This window comes from Mesoplodon mirus (assembly GCF_964341445.2).
Source record: "Mesoplodon mirus genome assembly, chromosome: 6".
Lineage (NCBI taxonomy): Eukaryota > Metazoa > Chordata > Mammalia > Artiodactyla > Ziphiidae > Mesoplodon > Mesoplodon mirus.
In genome coordinates, this window is record NC_138982.1 from 58,232,694 (window position 1) to 58,251,936 (window position 19,243).

Consider the following 19,243-nt stretch of genomic DNA (forward strand, 5'->3'; position numbering starts at 1 on the left):
ATCATTAACCATGATTGGATTTAAGGATATTAGCAAAGTGTCACATTTGGCAGCTTTTTTTTTCAATTGTTTGTTTTAAATGAAATATTTCAAAAATAGGAATATTTAGGGGAAAAACCCTATGTACCTATAACGCCCAGATTGAAAGAAAATGTTACTGACATATTAAGTCCTCTTTGTACCCCATCCTAATTGCATAATTAGAGGGTACCCACCCTCTTTCCATAAAGGTAACCACGCTTCTGAAGTTGTCGTATATTACTTCCTTGATTACTTTTTCTGTCATACTTCTACATATGTTTATGTTAATAGACAACATACAGGATTGTTTTGTTTGTTTTTTAAATTCTAAATACAAACTGTAAGCTGACTTTTTTTCCACCAGACTTTGTGTTGAGATTTATTCATGTTGATACATGTAGTTCTGATCCACTTATTTTCTCTGCTGTATAGTATCTTATTAAAAATATAATCCAATTATCCATTCTCTGATGAATGAACATTTTGATTGTCGAGTTTCCTTTACTATGAACACTGCCTCAGTGCCCATTCATATATGTTTTCTTATACTCCCATGGATGAGTTCTTTGTGAATATACTTAGAGGAAGAATTGCTGGGCAGTAGGTTATACCGTCTTCAAGTTTATTAGATACTACCAAATTGCTGTCCAAAAGGTTATTTCAATTCATACTTCTACCAAGGAGTGAATGAGAGGTCTAGTACATTACCAATACATTTTAATTTCAGACTTGCAAAAATTTTACTAATCCAATGGATTTGAAAAAGTATCTTATTGTTGTTTTAATATTACTTCCCTGATTACTGGAAAGGTTGAGAATGTTAAAAGTTTACTGGAAATTCAGAATTTATCTTTTGTGAATTGCCTATATCTTGCCAGGCCTATTTTCTATTGTTTTGGATCTTCTTCTTCTATAATTATAATTCTTTATATATTCCATGTGTGTGTTCTCCAAATCTGGGCTTGTCTTTTAATTTTGCCATTTGCCTAGCAATTTTAAATTTTAGTGTAGTTGAATTTATTAACTTTTCCTTTAAGGTTTGTGCTTTTTATGTCTTAAGATTCATCCTTGACCCTGAAGTCATAAAGACATTCTTCTATATTTTATTGCAAAGGTTTACATCTTTATAATACTTTTTATGACTTTAATCCACATGGAAGTTCTTATGGAAACTGTGAGCTAGGGAACTAATTTTATTTTCTATTTCTTTATAAATTTCCAATTATATTTCTTTATGAATTTCCAGTGGTCCCAGCATTGTTTATTGAAGAGTTCATTCTTTCTTCACTAACTTTTTTTCATGCCAGTTTTATCATACACCAAGAACCCATGTATACATAGGTTTGTTTTGGGTTCTCTGTTTGGTTCTAGTTGTCTGCTTCTGTGCCAGTACTGTACTATTTTAATTTCTCTAGCTTATAATATTCTTGATATCTGGTTGGATAAGACTTATCTGCTTATTCTTAGTTATTTTCTGTTATGACGTTAGGATCATATTGTCAAGTTCTGTGAGAAATTCTTTGGAATTTGAATTAGTAGATTAGCTTGGGGAAAGCAACATATACTCATTTATTCAGTTCCATATTTATTGAATTTCAGGATGTTGTTTCACTGTCTTATGGACTCTGTTTCTAATGATAGTTTAATGTCATTAATTTGGTTTTTCTGAATATTAACAGGACATTTTTCTCAGGCCCCTTTTAATATTTTCTTTCTTTATACTTCAGCAGCTTGACTTTAATATCCCTAGGTGTGCTTTTCATTGTATTTATTCCTGCTTGAGATTCACCAAACTTCTTCTGTCTGTAAATTTATTTCTTTCAGCAAATTTTTTTTATTGAAGTATAGTTGGTTTACAATGATGTGCCAATCTCTGCTGTACAGTGAAGTGACTCAGTTTTACACACATACACATTCTTTTTTTAATATCCTTTTCCATTATGGTTTATCCCAGGAGACTGGATATAGTTCCCTGTGCTCTACAGTAGGACCTTGCTGTTCATCCATTCTAAATATAGTAGTTTGCATCTACCAACCCCAAATTCCCAGTCCATCCCTCTCCCTTCTGCTCTCCCCATTGACAACCACAAGTCTGATCTCTATGTCTGTCTTTCACCAAATTTGATAACTTTTTTAGCCATTATTTCAACCATTTTTTCCCTATCTCATTTTCTCTCTGGAACCCAAATTACGTGAATGTTAGATCTTTTGATATCACCACATAGGTCACTGAGGCTCTGTTCGTCTTTTAGAAATCTTTCTACCCCTTTATTTGTTCTTCACTTTGGATAATTTCTATGGATCTGTCTTCAAGTTCACTGACTCTTTCTGTCATTGCCATTTTGATATTAAGCCCATCCAGTGAATTTTCCTTTTTTCCTGCTGAGATTTTCTACTTGCTCATTCATCAAAAACGTATTTTCCTTTACATCCTTGAGCATGTTATAATATTTGTCTTAAAATCTTTGTCAGTTAATTTCTACATCTCAGGATGGGCCTCCATTGATGGACTTTTCTCCTCAGAATGGATCACATTTTCCTGTTTCTTCTATGTCAAATAAGTTTAGATGATATTGTAACGGATATATTCTAGAGACTTTGGATTCAGTTATGTTCTATTCAAGAGTTCATTTATTTGTTTGTTTTAGGAGGCACTTAGCTTGGTTGGATTCATACTTCAAACTCTGTATTTCCTGTGGTGGGCAGTAGCAAAAATCTCTGCTGAAGTCATTTTAGTACTATCTGAGTGCTTTGGAGTGTACCCCATTCCTACATGGTTCAAGTATCAGCCTAAGCAGAACTTGGTACTCCCTTTGTGTGGCTCTCTCCTTTCCAGGATTTCCTAATTTACTTTTAAGCTGTTGTAATTGCCACTGAAACTGTTTCCTGGGTCTTCAAGCCAGTACAATTATGGATTTTCTTTCTGAGTTTTAGGCACCCCACTTGGCATGGACTAGTTGTGCCCTGAGACAAAAACAGTGCCATTACTTTCTTCCAAATGTTGATTCCTTTCCAGTTTCTGCTTGCTTTTGATTGTTCTTCAGTCAGCTATTTTATACATTTTGTCCAGAATTTGTAGTCATCATCTGTGGGATGGCTGACCTAATAGGAGCTACACCTCTATTTCTGAAAGCTGGAAGTTGTGATCCCAGATAATTTTTATATAAAGTTTCTTATTTTGTGGTTTCCACAGTTTCATGCAGTTTCTTTCCAGAGCTGCTGGGTATACTTCTTCGAGTCTCTTTGAAACAGATTGTGCAGCTCTTTGAGGCTCCGTGTTTTTGTAGAAGTCTCACTTTTAGGCTCCTACCTCCCATAGTCCTGGGATCATGTCTCCTAACAGTCACCTGGGGACAGAAAAGTAATCCCAGACCCTTTATCCACCCTCAAAACCCTTTGGACAAAGCTGATATTGACACTATGTATAAAATAGATAACTAATGAGAACCTACTGTAGAGCACAGGGAACTCTACTCATTGCTCTGTGGTGACCTAAATGGGAAGGAAATCCAAAAAAGAGGGGATATGTGTATACGTATAGCTGATTCACTTTGCTGTACAGCAGAAACTAACACAACATTGTAAAGCAACCATACTTCAGTAAAAATGTTTTTTAAAAAAGCCCTTTGGGTCCCTTTAGCTTTAGTTCTAGTACACCCACCTGACTTTATTTCTTTACTCTCGGAAGCTGGAAGCCTTCCCTCATTATTGTTTTTGTTGCTGCTACCTCTGTTTTTATCCTTGACTAAGTATTTTCAAAAAATGATTACAATTTATTAAGCAGTTCCATGTTTGTCGTGGGAAATGGGCACCTGCATTAGCTTAATCCATTTTGTTTTCAGACATTTGCAGCAGTGTTTTCTATAGTGAGAAACAAATAGACCACCCCCGGAATACTACTCTGGCTGCTAATTGCTGTACTCAAGAGGGGACTGAGTTCTGATATTGATACATGGACTTTGGACAGAGGACTTGTAGCTCTTAGAATAGCTAACAGCGTAGAAGGAACTGACATTATTTCAACATCTACTATAGCCCAAGCTCTAAGCTACTCACTTTATATCACTTAAATTCTTACAATTCCTTACTTTAATAGTATTACCTCCACTTTACACACTAGAACAGAGACTTTAAAGAGCTGTAAGTAACTTGTTTCAGCATAAGGAGAATCAGGATTCAAGCTGTTTGACTCACAAATCACATACCTTCCATGGTACTCTGCTATCTCAACAAATTTTTTTAGTAATTATATAGATGAGTAAAAAATTCAGATTTTGCTGTGTTTCCCAGCAGTCAAGGCAAAATTTGAGAGCTCTTTGGCACTGGAGAAATGTCTGGAGTTTACACACATATGTTTGCCAGCTTCATTCTTTTCATAGGTGAAATTCATGGGTTATCAGTGAAAATACTTTCCGTGCTGCCTAAACTCACACTAATGGAGGTTGTTTGCCAATTCCTTTGGAGGACAGTGAAAAAAAAGAATCATAGAATTTTACACAGCTGGACAGAATTTTAATGATAAAGTCTATATGTGAGAACACAGTTTCTTCTAGTTAAATGAGATGGCCATCATAAGATGTGAAGAACAGTTTTAAGAAAAAAAGAAGCAAGAGTAGAAATGATTATATTAAAACGCTTGAATTAATATCTGTAAATTCTTTTTCTTTATAAATTTATTTATTTATTTATTTTTGGCTGCGTTGGGTCTTTGTTGCTGAGCACGGGCTTTCCCTAGTTGCGGCGAGTGGGGGCTACTCTTCGTTTCAGTGCATGGGCTTCTTATTGCGGTGGCTTCTCTTGTTGTGGAGCACAGGCTGTAGGCGCGCAGGCTTCAGTAGTTGTGACACACAGACTCAGTAGTTGTGGCTCGTGGGCTCTAGAGCGCAGGCTCAGTAGTTGTGGTGCACGGGCTTAGTTGCTCTGCAGCACATGGGATCTTCCCGGACCAGGGCTCAAACCCCGTCCCCTGCTTTGGCAGGCAGATTCTTAACCACTGCGCCACCAGGGAAATCCTATCTATAGATTCTTGATCAACATGTGTTCTTATCAAAAGCAACATTGTGCTCAATAAAAAAATCTTTATTTACTATTCTGAGCCAGTGAAAGAAATTTTTTCTTAAAGTCATTTTAATAGAGATTATCCTGGAAAAATATTTATCTTGTTCATATATTGCTCACCTACTGAATCATTGGTGTTCTAAATCTCCCTTAGTAAGAAAAATGTTTGTATCACTTAACATAATTTGTTAGCCAAAATAAAGAGTGTTTCTATAAATTTAAGTACAGTTAGCTTCCTCTTCTAAAGACCCATCACAATGCATGCATATTCAATCTTGGCCATAAAAAATTGAGTACTCATTTAACACTGAAGGATATTATTTTTAGAAGTCTGACCGCAGTGTATAGCAATGTTAGTTATCTTTCTTTTTTATTTTTATTTTTTTAACATCTTTATTGGCATATAATTGCGTTAGAATGATGTGTTAGTTTCTGCTGTATAACAAAGTGAATCAGCTATATGTATACATATATCCCCATATCCCCTCCCTCTTGCATCTCCCTCCCGCCCTCCCTATCTCACCCCTCTAGGTGGTCACAAAGCACCAAACTGATCTCCCTGTGCTATGTGGCTGCTTCCCACTAGCTATCTATTTTTACATTTGGTAGTGTATATATGTCCATGCCACTCTCTCACTTCATCTCAGTTTACCCTTCCCCCTATCCTATCTTTCTTTTCATAAAGAAGAATTTTTCCTTTGGGATCCTTATTGGATTTAAGTCAATTTAGTGGCTGTACAAAGTCTCTCACTCATCATATCTAATAAACTTATTAACAAACTTTGGGGTCAAGAGGGCCCCTCTTATCTTTTCTCTTCAGTACAAATGTTGATATGTGCATTGTGATCTATAGAGGCAGGAAGAAATCTTACTTAGATATTGGTTGAGAATCATCACCTAAAATACCCTTTGCATTTGGGCTAGGTTTCAATTTCCTGGTTGGGGTTGCTTAAAATGTGTTGTTTTCTCTGACATTTAGTGGTGCTGAAAGAGGAGATTTCCTTACAATAATGTATTTGTTGTAAAGTCCTAAACACAGATAGTTGCTTGTTAATTTCAGTTTTAAATGAGGAAACTGAGTACTAAAATCCAGGTTAGTGAGGCAAAACTAGGAGCAAACCAGGCTGACTGCCATCAGATTGCTGTGTGACCTTGAGCAAGTCACTTAAGCTGTCTGTGTCCTCAGTTTCCTTGTCTATAAAAAAGGAGATAAGAATAGCACCCGGGCTTCCCTGGTGGTGCAGTGGTTGAGAGTCCGCCTGCCGATGCAGGGGACGCGGGTTCGTGCCCTGGTCCGGGAAGATCCCACATGCCGCGGAGCAGCTAGGCCTGTGAGCCATGGCCGCTGAGCCTGCGCGTCCGGAGCCTGTGCTTTGCAACGGGAGAGGCCACAACAGTGAGAGGCCCGCATACCACACACACAAAAAAAGAATAGCGCCCGCTCCATAGGGCCTTTGTGAGGGCAGATTGAGTTAATGCATGCAAAGCACCTGTATCACTGCCTGGAACATGGTAAGCACTATTCGAGTTTACTTTTTATTATTACCATTACTATTGCTTTTTATCATTACTATTAACTTCAGCACAAAATGGACTTCTGCAAGAGGGGAGATGGCTCAGTGGTTCATGCTGGTTCTAACACTGTCCGAGCGCACGTTTCCTGGATCATAGAACCTGAGCTAAGGTAGGCTTTACTGAGAGCAACAAGAGGGAGGGGAGAAGAGAAGAGAGGCAGGAAAGCATGGGCGGTGGTGCATTACCTGGCTGGCCCAAAATCGGACAGTGGCTTGGTCGCATAGGACAGTTTCCAGATTGGCTGTGTGGGACCAGTGTGCTCGGCACAGGCAGGCGAGGAGAGGGGAGAGGGGTACGTCTTCCATGCTCACAGGTTGTGTGGCTTGATTCCCCATGCTCCCCTTGCCCCCCTCTTTCTCTCCACCGCCACCCCCCCCAACACACACACACAACTCCTGAGGAAGCCAGGTTCCAGCCCCTGGTGCTGAACTTCCTCAGAAGCCTCAGGATGAGCCAGTCCTTCTGTCAGTCTGGCCAGAGGTGGGTGGGGCTGGGTTGCTGGAGCCGTGAGAGCTCCTGCTGGGTTGCACCCTGGACACTGTGCTGAAGCCTTGCCCTCAGCCAGGAGGAAGCCAAGACGGTTTGGTGGCTTTAGAAGAAGAGGTGAGAGTGGCGGTGATGGGGGTCTCCCTTGAGCCAGCAGCAGAGGCCAGGGAGCCATCCGGGGGCAGCCCATGCACTGGGACCAGCCCCACCGCTCACAACTGCGTAGCCTCAGTAAGCTGCTGTGGCTCCGTGTCTTGGATTCTAAATGAGATTGTCCTGAGGATTAGAAGTGATACATGTAATGTGCCTTTAGTGCTTGGCTTAGAGTGGGTACTCAATAAATGACATAGTATTTTCCTATCCACTCATTTGAAACAGACATCAGTTTCTCTTAACACTTGTATTTGCCTCTGGAAATGAAATATCTGTTGGAATTCGAAGATATGACTGAGATGAACTAGAAGAAGCTGATACTATTGCAAAGAGGGTAATATTTAACCCTAGAACATGTCAAGGGAAATGACTAAGAAAGCTTATGGCAGATAACAGAGGCCATCCAAGGAGGTCAAAGGATTTAGAGAAAATCATGAGATCTGAGAAATGATTTTCATGCTAAAAATTGCTTTTGTAACTGTAGATTCGGCTTTATTTTTAGCTAGGGGAAAAAAGAGAGCATGATTTCCAACTTCTGTTCTGTGGACACAGGGAGTCCAGATTATTTAGCACCATCATCTCCAATCTCGACACCCCAGGGAGAAAAGCAGAGTCAGTGCTAGGCCAAATGGGGGCTTTGGTATGAAACCAAGAAAGAAGGATGAGAAACTGGGAGACTGCTGGGCTCTGAGGGCTTCAAGACCAAGTTAGATATGAAGCTCAAAAGGAGAGTAGTGGGGTTTTCCTGGTGGCGCAGTGGTTGAGAGTCCGCCTGCCGATGCAGGGGACGCGGGTTCGTGCCCCGGTCCAGGAAGATTCCACATGCCGCAGAGCGGCTGGGCCCGTGAGCCATGGCCGCTGAGCCTGCGCGTCCGGAGCCTGTGCTCTGCAACGGGAGAGGCCACACCAGTGAGAGGCCCGTGGACCGCAAAAAAAAAAAAAGGAGGGTAGTGTTCGTGAATTAAACGTCTATCTCTTGGAAGCATATAAGGAAGAGCAAGTCTGTCCTGTTTGCATTTTACAGAGGAGAAACCCTGGAGGCTGTTAGTTGCCCAGGTTACGCTGATAATAAGGAAAGAATGAACTTAGATCATCTGACCTGTCCTCTACACCGATGACATTTAATTATCTACTCAAGGCTCATGATAAGCCCTCCAGCGATATTTGTGGAACCGATGTTCTCTTTAAAAAATTCAAAGACCCAAGTAAACATTGAGTCGGTTGTTTTTTTTTTTGGTATGTTACTTTCTCAAAATATATAAACTGGGATGTAAAATATGATAATATCATTTACTTTATTCAAAGTCAGCTAAACTCCAAAAATAATTATCCAAGGCTTACTATGTCACTGGAGATTGAGTTTAGTACTTGAAAACACATTTATGATTTTTGCATTTCAGGGAGCATCAAATCAGTTCTGTACAAATCACTGCTGTATAATATGTTTGGGGGAGGTTACGTAGTATGGATCTGCCAATTAATTTCATCAAAATGAAAAATGGGAAGACAAGAAATTCCCATGACTCAGTTTGGTTTTAAATGATCTAATTATAATTCATTTCATATTCATACATTATGATTTTTGGTTTAGAAATCCATTGCATTTATTTCCCTTGGTAAGCAAGCATCACATATTGAAAAAAATATGGGGGAAACTTTCTAACTTATGTTAGAAAGGGAAGCAAGAAGTGAATCACAGTCATCTTCACAAAATGAAAGTTGAGGGTTTTTTTTGTTATTATTGTTCCTTTTTGAATTGTTTTATTCTAAGACTATGTGAAGAAGTAAAAGTGTCCATCCGTCCTGCCACCCCCAGTTCCACCTCCGGCTGGTTAAAGAGCCAGACTTTGGAGTCAGATCAAGCAGGGTCAGGTCCAACTCTATCACTTCCAGCCATGTGGCCCTGGACAAGTTGCCCACGCTCTCTAAACCTCTCATCTTGAAAATGGAGGTAACAATAAGACCCAGCTCCTAAGGTAGTTGTGAGGAGTCAATGAGATCATGAGATTAATCTCTTTGTATAGTGCCTGGCAGTTAGTACATATTCAGCAAATATTAGCTAATGCTAATATTTATTTTAATGTTAATAGTTATAGTTGATATTATTATTCTTGTATTTGGCTAAGGCAATGTTTATGCATGTATCTGGGAAGGAAAATATCTGCTCCCTTTGATGTTCTGCTTCCCAATCATGTTGAAAATTAAGATCAGAAGAAAATTCTAAATTTCTCTGATTTCACCAGTAAATAACTGGAGGTAATTAAATATTCCCTGCAGAGAATTTTAATTCTAGTATTTAACCCCAGAAAAAAACAAAGCGTATTTACTTCCCGGATACAGATGCAAATAGAAATAAAACACAGCTGCTGTTATTGCTCCATGGGCACCGTCTCTACTTGGTACCAAAAGAGATAATGATCTTGCAGTATAATTTTATAAGGAGGTAACAAAATCAATTACACTATCTCAAGTGTAAACACTGAAAGGCCTTATCCCATTGCTGGTTAAGATAGGCTGTAACCGTGACAGCTGCTCACCGACCATTATATATTATTTTAGATGAAAGAAAACATGGACTAATAAATTATGATTTGACAACATAAGAGTGTTGGTGGCCTTACAACTTCATATTCAAGAATGAAATCAGCAATACACTTGTTGGATGAAAAGTCAACACAAAGCAACCATGCACTCAAGTGAAGGCAGTGATGGACAAATAATTTGGTTCATTTCCCATTAATAAAAATGTTAAGGTCTTCACAAAAGCATAAACAAATCTGCAAAGCCTTTGAGTCAACTGAACTTCCATGTAACCTTATAAAATATTATGAACCATAAAAATAAAAGGCTAAGATAAAGTTTAGGATGCTGTCAGGATATGTTGTTTCCTTAATTGTAATGACAGTGGAGCCAGTAGGATCCTTTCAAAGGGTGATGATTAAAGAGTAACTATTGTTATGGAACTTCAACTTCATATAAATGATCAATTTATAGACATTCAAGCCCACAAAATAAAATCAATAATTACGAACATCTATAACCAAGTCCATGAGATTTCAGAGCCAGACAAATCTGCTTTATAAATTCAACACTGACACAACTGGAGTGACCTTGGACAAGTTATTTAACTAAATAATCAAAGTTTTGAATGCAGATAATTCAGAATAATCATAAGTACCAAGTAGGATCATTGTGGGTACTAAATAACATAACTAAACTCAAATGGTGCTTAGCACATAGTAAACACTTGAGGATAAATGATAAGAGGATTCCTTTCTCTTTCTTTTCTCACTCTTCCTTAAGCTTTTCACAAATTTATATCCTTCTGTTCTCCTGATCTGAAATAGGATTTTTTTTTAGCTTGATCCAATGACTCTGTACTATTTATTCCAATTAGCTTGCAACGTATAAATTACTCTGTTCTCTGTATATCTTAAATTCAACATGCATTTTTAACATTAACACTCAGTCCAAAAGGAAAGTCATTTGGAGTAACCCTTGTTTTCCTTTGCTATGCTGAGAAAGTCGACTGAGTTAGCCATTAGACTGTTTAATCAATGGAAAATACCTAACGTCTTGACAAATTCACAAGCAGCAATGATATGATGTAATTTCTTACTTGTTTTTCCTTGTTTCATTTCCTCTAAGTTTTTCATTACCTTGTATTTTAAATAAACCCTGGCTCATAGTTGGCATCTAATAAGTATTTGTTGAACTGAGAGGGAAGGAAATAAATCTCTTAATTATGACAATGGCTCCATGAGAATGAATCCATGAATATGAATTCATATGAAAAACTACTTCAGTTAATTTCTTGGGTTAGGAGACGGGTTAACTTGATTACATTATAAGGGGAAGCTGAACAATTTATAGCATCTTTTATTTACATTTAGTGTTTTAGTGTTAAAGGGACCCTAGAGATGAAATGGCTCAGCCTCCTTAATTTATAGAGGAGGAAACCAGAGCCCTGAGTTTAAACGGCTGAGCTGCAAGAAGAATTCATTTCTTTTTCTTTGCATTTGAGTCAGCTCTAAAGGAACTTGCTCAAGGGCACTGGTTTTACTAAAACTTCCATCTATTCTAGGGGCACTTACATATCCACAAAAAATATACAGAAGATAAAGACCATGGTTAAGAACATCAGCTTTTGGGTCAGAGAGACCTGGTTTCAAATCCCTTCTCCATCACTTACTAGTTATGTGACCTTGGACAGATTGTCCAAAGTATTCATCAAATTACCTGATCTCTCCATGCTTCAGTTTCCTTATCTATAAAGAGGGGATGACAAACCCTGTCTTCTTCAAAATGGAAATAACAAACCTTCATAGATTTATTGATAATAAATGTGATAAGGTATATAAAGGTTTATCACCAAGCCAGGTGATAGTAAGCAATCAGTACACATTAACTGTTATTATAAAATGAATTAGAAGTGGGAGAGAAAGTTGAAGGGAAGTGATATAGGCGAGGCTGGTCCTATATTTTGCTAATAGGAGGCCACAAATCTGGCTCCAAGCTTCCTTATAGCCAACATGGGGGAGGAAACGTGATTGACTACACAGTTCACAGAGAGGTTAGACATACTGATTTTACATGCCTGGCCAAACCAGAACCTCCCTCCTCTACTCGGATCTTTGTATTTCCATACAATTTCTCTTTCTACCACACATGTTAGTATAGGTTTAAGAGACTTGTTGAGTTACAATAGCGCTCCCCAAGTCTGCCCAAGACTCTGTCCTAGCATTTCTCACAGAGACCAGCCCACCCCTGCTTCTTGATAGCACCTGTAGGAGAGAACCCAGCTAAGTGTCTTCTGCTCAACACATGCCATTCTCAGGAAGGCCAAGACCGTGGAGGAGGCCAGGGATGAATTTGGGGTCATGTAGCTTATCGCCATCACCTACATCAGGCACTCCTTAATCACGGGAACCAGTGTCTTTACATACTCACTCATTCCATCTCACAATGAGTAGGTGGTGGATGCTCTGTAAATGTTTGTGATTTGCAGTAATAAATGAACGTATGTGGAGGAATTACTGGTACGGAAGCCCTCGCATTTTTGGGTCTGGTTTTAACGGAGAGATTAGTTCAGCCTGTACCGATTTTTCAGCCAACTCCAGTGACAGCATTCAAGGCTTAAATCTTGGTATTTTAAATGAAAAATAAAATCTCTGTGGACTCTTCTTTCCTGGGTTCTGATGTGTAATGACCTGTGTTATTAAATGTCAGAATGAAATAGAACCAGTTTTCCTAAAAAAGGAGAGAAGTGTAGTTCTTGCACTTCTGGTATCTTTCAGAATAGGTATACTAATTGGTTACCTTCCAGGACAGGTACGTCACTATAACTCACGTACAGTCATGGCCAAATCTCATATCTCAAAAAGATAGTATACGCTTTGCTGGGGATATCACCTATAGGGGAAATGTAGAAAGGTTATGCTACATAAAAATACTTTTTAAATCTGCATCTTGAAATTATTGTAAAATACCCTAAATTTTCTGTAGAAAATATTCAAAGTTGCTTATTTTAGCTGGTATTCTTTCTTTCCATGTATTTGTAAGAGTCAAGAATCAATTCCTTTTCTCTGGATAACGATTCCCAAACCCATCTACCTTGAGTCTCTCCTCCCTTACCCAAGTTAATAAAATCGGATGAAAGATAATATTGGCATTTAGTCAATGTGGTGTGTCTTTTTCTTGCTTGTTTTCTTACTTGAGTTACAAGTAAGGATCTCATTCCAATTTAATTTACAAGCTAGGAATCCTTTAAATGTTAAACTGGAAAATAAATTAAAAGGTTGTTTGAGGTAACTGGGGCTCACTAGAGCTAGTTGACTTGTTTCCTTAGGCTATACCTAAGCCTGGATTTAAATAGTAAAATAGGGTTTTTGGGTTTTAAAAAAATTAATCTCTATTGGAGTATAGTTGATTTACAATGCTGTGTTAGTTTCAGGTGTTTAGCAAATCAGTTATACATATACATATAGCCACTCTTTTTTAGATTCTGTTCCCATATAGGTCATTACAGAGTATTGAGTAGAGTTCCCTGTGCTATACAGTAGGTCCTTATTAGTTATCTATTTTATACATAGTAGTGTGTATACGTCAATCCCAATCTCCCAATTTATCCCTTCCCTCCCCTTTTCCCCCTTGGTAGCCATAAGTTTGTTTCCTACATCTGTGACTCTATTTCTGTTTTGTAAATAAGTTCATTTGTACCATTTTTTTAGATTCCACATATAAGCAATATCATGTGTTTGTCTTTCTCTGTCTGAGTTACTTCACTCAGTATGACAATCTCTAGGTCCATCCATGTCGCTGCAAATGGCATTATTTCATTCTTTTTTCTATTTGACCAAAATAATAAGTCTAGTAACCCTTTTCTTCTTTCTTTTGCTTTTACCCTGTCTTAAGCCAACATGTCACTGAAAGATGAGCCAAGAGTAAATACCTCTGCACTGCAGAAAATTGCTGCTGACATGAGTAATTTGATAGAAAATCTGGACACGCGGGAGCTTCACTTTGAGGGAGAGGAGGTGGACTACGATGTGTCTCCCAGCGATCCCAGGATACAGGAAGGTAAAGACTGATGGTCTGAGCGAGGAGAAGAGAGTTTATCAGGGTTGCTTGGCAGAGCACAGAATTGAAATAACCAGCAGATAGATGATTGATCATCCTTGCTGATGTCACAACACTGAGCTCATTTTCATTAGCTGTTTTCTTGTTGTAGCATGTTATGATTCTTAAAAAAGATGCCTGTAAAAGGCCAGATATGCTAATATCATTGTATTCTTGCAATAACTTTGTTTACTTATTTATTTTTTAGTGTATATCCCTTTCTCTGCTATTTATAAGACTCAAGGATTTAAGGAGCCTAATACACAGACGTATCTCTCCGGCTGTCCAATAAAAGTTCAAGTTCTGGAAGTGGAGCGCTTAACATCTACAAAAAGGGTCAGAGCATTTATGGACTCAACTTGTATTCGTCAGTATATACGATTTAACACATTGCCTTGCATTTTCCTTCCTCCTAGCTATGACTATGCTTTTAACTTTCGGTTTGTGTTTTTGTTTATCACTTCTGAGTGCTCATCACCTCTCAAGTTTTTGCATCCTTCTCATTTAGTCCTTATTCTTATACATCTGTTTCCCCATTCTGGAAAATGCCTTTTTAAAAAGTCACTTAAGGCAGATTATAAGTTTAATAAATTGTGAAGTGCCTCTCCTAGTCCTCCTCTCTCCCCAGTTTTCTGTTCAGTGTGGACTCATGAGGCATTGCTCTTCCACCTAGAATGCCAGATATAAGCCAAGGAAAAGTTTAGCTTGCCTAATCCTTGTTCAGCAAGAAAATAATGATACTACCTGGCTCTTGAAAGAAACAAAGCCAGGAGGCTGCACTGGCCAGTGCCATTGCCCAGAAGTGCTGCTGAGAGAATTCTGCTGGCATAGTCTGCCCCTCTGACTTGTTTCTAACACCATCCCTTAAGCTTCACTCACATTTTCTCTTTAAGCTCTGGAAAGGCATCGGGAGTAGAGTTTTCATCAAGCAAACCTGCATTCTTTTGAAAGGGATTGGACTAGGAGAAGCTGTTAGGGTAGCTGCGTTTGCTCTGTTACTGACTGGATTTCACACTTGTCAAGTCTGAGGGTAGAGAACATTGATGCAGGCTGGTGGCCTTTGTCCGTTCGGGTTAAGCTCTGGCCCTGGCAGAGTAAGGCAGCCATTGGCCCCTGCCTCGGGGGAAGTGTAGAATAATCTTTCTGCCGGGGGCAGGCTCTGGAGGGTGGCACGTGCTGCCCGCTTCCTGATGATTTTGCCTCGCGCTCAGTCCTGACCTACCTGTGCATATCCCGACTCCTAGTTTACAGCCACCTCGGTATTCAGCTTTCCTTCAGGCTCTTCCTATGAGTTGGGTCCATATCTCCCTGATACACCACTGAACATAACCTACCAAGAAATGTCTCTAAAATGACCTTTGCCTTTTTATTTCGCCTACCAGCATTTAGATTGAGAGGTGATAACATGTGGAGGTTAAATGCACAGACTCCAGAGCCAGACCACATGGTTTAATTCCTGTCTTTGCATTGTGACCCTCAGCCATTTACTTAAACTCTCTGTTTCTCAGTTTCCTCATCTGAATAATAGGTATCATAGGACACACCTTTTAGGTTTGTTATGAGGATTTAATAATAATAATACATAGTATAATATAAGAATATTATATATTGTATTATACAAGTATATACTGTATAATACTATGTATTATTATTATTACTAGGTATCTGCTAATGTTATTTATAAAGATAAATATTTAAGCCACCAAACCAGGGACTTCTCTGCTCATACTCTTCTGTTAGTCAAGTGAGTTTAGTTCTGTTCTTTTTTTATATATATTAAGATTTCTCCTTTGGATCCTAATTTTTAAAGTATAGTTGATTTACAATATTATATTAATTTCAAGTTCTGTTTTAAATCTTAGTCTGTGTAGGAAAGCTAAGCAGCTTCCTTATCCTGCTTAGTGTTTAGTTTACTAAGAAATATGAACTAACTTCCTGCAGTTTGAATGTGATTCCAGGTAAATAAAAATGACACTTTTCTAATGACTGAATGCATTCTATGTGCCGGCTCATGGTTAGGCCTTTCTCTTTTCACTCTCATGACAACCCTGAGGAGCATATGTTGCCCCCCGCCTCCCCAGCAGATCTCCCACTTGCCCCTCCCACTCCTCCTCCCACCCTTCTCCACCCTGTGCTCTGTCCCCCCAAGGCTTCCTTGCCTTTGTCTTCTGGCAGGTTCAGGTAGTGGAGAGCCCAGACTGGGGCCACCGTGGGCTGGCTGTGTCCCTTGACCAAAGGCATCCTCCCCACAAGGCAGCCTCTTTACATGGCTTTCTCCTTCCTACTCCAGCACCTGGTCTTGCCTCTTGTCCCTTTGGAACTGGGGATGCCTTCCTGAGTCCCAGGTAACTGTCCTCACGTTGTGGTTTCCTTACTCTTATCACACCTTCATGGGCAGTCCCTTTATTAAAAGTTCTCAAACTATTCCAGTTCCAAAAAATTCCAGTAATTCTGCTGGGATATTATATGACAGAAGTGATGCTTGGCTAAGGCTTCATAGCTGGTAGGCTGCACTACAGTGTTTCAGGCCTTTAAAATCTTCAAAAAGGATGGGACAGGCTGTTTCCATTGCCCCACACTGCCTTAGAATTGCTAAGAAGTTTAGTGTCCAAAATTCTGGGTTTATGTGTGAAGGATAAAACTTGGCACTTACAATGTTTTTTAAGTATTCAGTTTTCTTAGATTGGGAATATAATCCTAGGATATGGGGCAGCTTGTTTAACTTGTATAATTTTTCTTATTTATTTGGCTTGTCTTAAACTGAGCAGTTTTCACTTGAATGCAGAGTTTCTGGCCACTCTGAGTTCTCCTGCACCCTTCTCCGTGAAACATGATGCAGGATGATGCCTGTAATGTTGGCCAAGGTGAAAGACGGCATATAATATTAGACCCCAGAACTGGGTTTTTTCAACTTCTGGTTATAGTAACTGTCATGGATCCCAAATAGAGGCAAAGCAAGAGCTGGATTTGAATATTTACCAGCGATATGTTTGGATTCCAGGCTTAAGAGCACAAGTTACATTGATTCTCGTGCTCATTTTTATATACTACATCTACACAGCGTGGTCCGTGCTTTAGAAGTTTGCAAAATATACCAAACATCAGTAATGATTGGCAGGGCTTCCCTGGTGGTGCACTGGTTGAGAGTCCACCTGCCAATGCAGGGGACACGGGTTCGTGCCCCGGTCCGGGAAGATCCCACATGCCACGGAGCGGCTGGGCCCGTGAGCCATGGCCGCTGAGCCTGCGCATCCGGAGCCTGTGCTCTGCAACGGGAGAGGCCACAACAGTGAGAGGCCCGCGTACCACACACAAAAAAAATAATAATAAATAAATAATAATAATGATTGGCAGCAGCCCAGGAATCACCTGTGGGGTTGCTGACACCAAAGCCTGGGTAAGCTAGTAAAGTAGGAGACATTTACTTTCTTTCACCCCCAACATTTATCAATACCTGTGGTGCCTCAATCTCCCATCAGGGGCCAGTGCCCTCTAGGTGGTCCAGTGTCCACTACCCTCCCCTATCCTCCACACACCATGGGAATTTCTCCACAATCTCCTGTGCTTTATAAATATCCCTCCATCTCCTGACAGTTTCCACAAAATCAAAGCTTGTATCCCCCAGGTCTGTTAGCTCTTCTGATTGAAATAATTCACTAGTCACTAAGATATATTTGTGTTTTAGTAAGAAATATTTTAAATTTTAAGTGGAAATTCATTCTAGTTAAGTAGTTGGGGAAATATTTTGTGTGTAGGAAGATCTTTTGCTTTTTTCCCTCTAATCATCCTGTACCCTCCTAGTCACTGGTGTTGCTCCAGGACAGGGAGACGTTACAGACGAGGATGGACCTTGCAAGGCTTTTCAGAAGGAGAGGGCATTCGTGTCTTTTGTGAAGAGCTGAAGTGGGATAAGAATGACAGTGGAAGTCATTTCCTCCAGCTTCCCTCTCACCCCCTCCGTTGTCTGTTCACTGCTTGTACTTTTGGACAATCCCCCGATGGCTGATTAGGGCTTTCACTCATTGTCTCTTTTACCTGGTTTCTTGTTTCAAGGGTGTGTGTGTGTGTGTGTCTGTGTATGTGAAACAATAGGACTGGTGGGGGTTTGCCTTTGGTGTGACTCAAGAGTTTGTCTTATGTATATCGTAAGATGAATATTTAAGAGCATGTTACTTCTGTCATCAGTCGTTTTGGAAAACCATTTGCTTCAGTACTTACACAGAATAAGTAGGCTGTATTTAAAGATACATCCATGTTACTTATTACTTAGCTATTGTTCATTGAGAGATTTTGGAATTTTTGTTGTTATCTAAACTATCAACCATTTTTATTTATCACTATAGGTACCAAGCATCAATCTTTACACTATTGAATTAACACATGGGGAATTTAAATGGCAAGTTAAGAGGAAGTTCAAGCACTTCCAAGAACTTCACAGAGAGCTGCTCAAGTACAAAGCCTTTATCCGAATCCCCATTCCCACCAGAAGGTAACTGTCCCAGAATTAATTATAAAGTTGTCCCAGTATACAAGTTGGATTGAAAGAATATTTTATTCATGTTATTGGTTAATTAGTCCATTGTTGGTGGATATTTTTTTATCAAATAGGCTCTTCTAAAAATAAGCTATCTCCTGAAAGATGCTATGACAGTCATGGTTTAAAGAATAATCTAATAAATGTTTGCATTGTGTGTGTGTGTGTGTCTGTGTTTGTGTGTCTCTGTGTCTTAGACACACATTTAGAAGACAGAATGTCAAAGAAGAGCCTCGAGAGATGCCAAGTTTGCCCCGTTCATCTGAAAACATGATCCAAGAAGAACAGTTCTTTGGTAGAAGGGTGAGTCCTTTTGCTCTTCTGTTGTTCTGAACATACTTCTGCAGTGCTATAGAAACACGGCATCTACTGAGGGGTGAGGTGGGCCTGGATGCAACTTCTCTCACCTGCTGATCTATCACCCAGGCTGGTTTAGTTTTTCTGGAACTAGTTAGGTAACCCTTCTTCCCCGAGCCACTCTGGCCCTGGGGAGGTTGCATTTTCCCAGAAGGGGAAGAGTGTTCTATGTCAGGAGTGACTTTATGTGGAAGCTGCCTACCCCTCAGAAACCTTTTTGGGTTCATTGTGAGGCAGGATTGAGCTCATCATTGAGGGCTTTGAGATCTACTCTTTTTTTTTTTTTTTTTTTTTTTTTTTTTGCGGTACGCTGGCCTCTCACTGCTGTGGCCTCTTCCATTGCGGAGCACAGGCTCCGGATGCGCAGGCTCAGCAGCCATGGCTCACGAGCCCAGCCGCTACGCAGCATGTGGGATCTTCCCAGACCGGGGCACAAACCCG

General features: G+C 39.5%; 1 protein-coding gene across 4 annotated transcripts in view; it reads left to right on the forward strand.

Moving 5' to 3' along the window:
- The window catches only part of PLD1 (phospholipase D1), a 206,546-nt gene that overhangs the window by 77,148 nt on the left and 110,155 nt on the right, over positions 1-19,243 (forward strand). For 3 of the 4 annotated variants that reach the window (XM_082624745.1, XM_082624746.1, XM_082624747.1), the window contains exons 2-5: positions 13,708-13,872; positions 14,120-14,247; positions 18,255-18,400; positions 18,643-18,748. In XM_082624745.1, coding sequence (XP_082480871.1) covers positions 13,708-13,872; positions 14,120-14,247; positions 18,255-18,400; positions 18,643-18,748 — 545 coding nt within the window. The remainder of the gene's footprint in view (positions 1-13,707; positions 13,873-14,119; positions 14,248-18,254; positions 18,401-18,642; positions 18,749-19,243) is intronic. The other variant, XM_082624748.1, reaches the window with a different exon arrangement.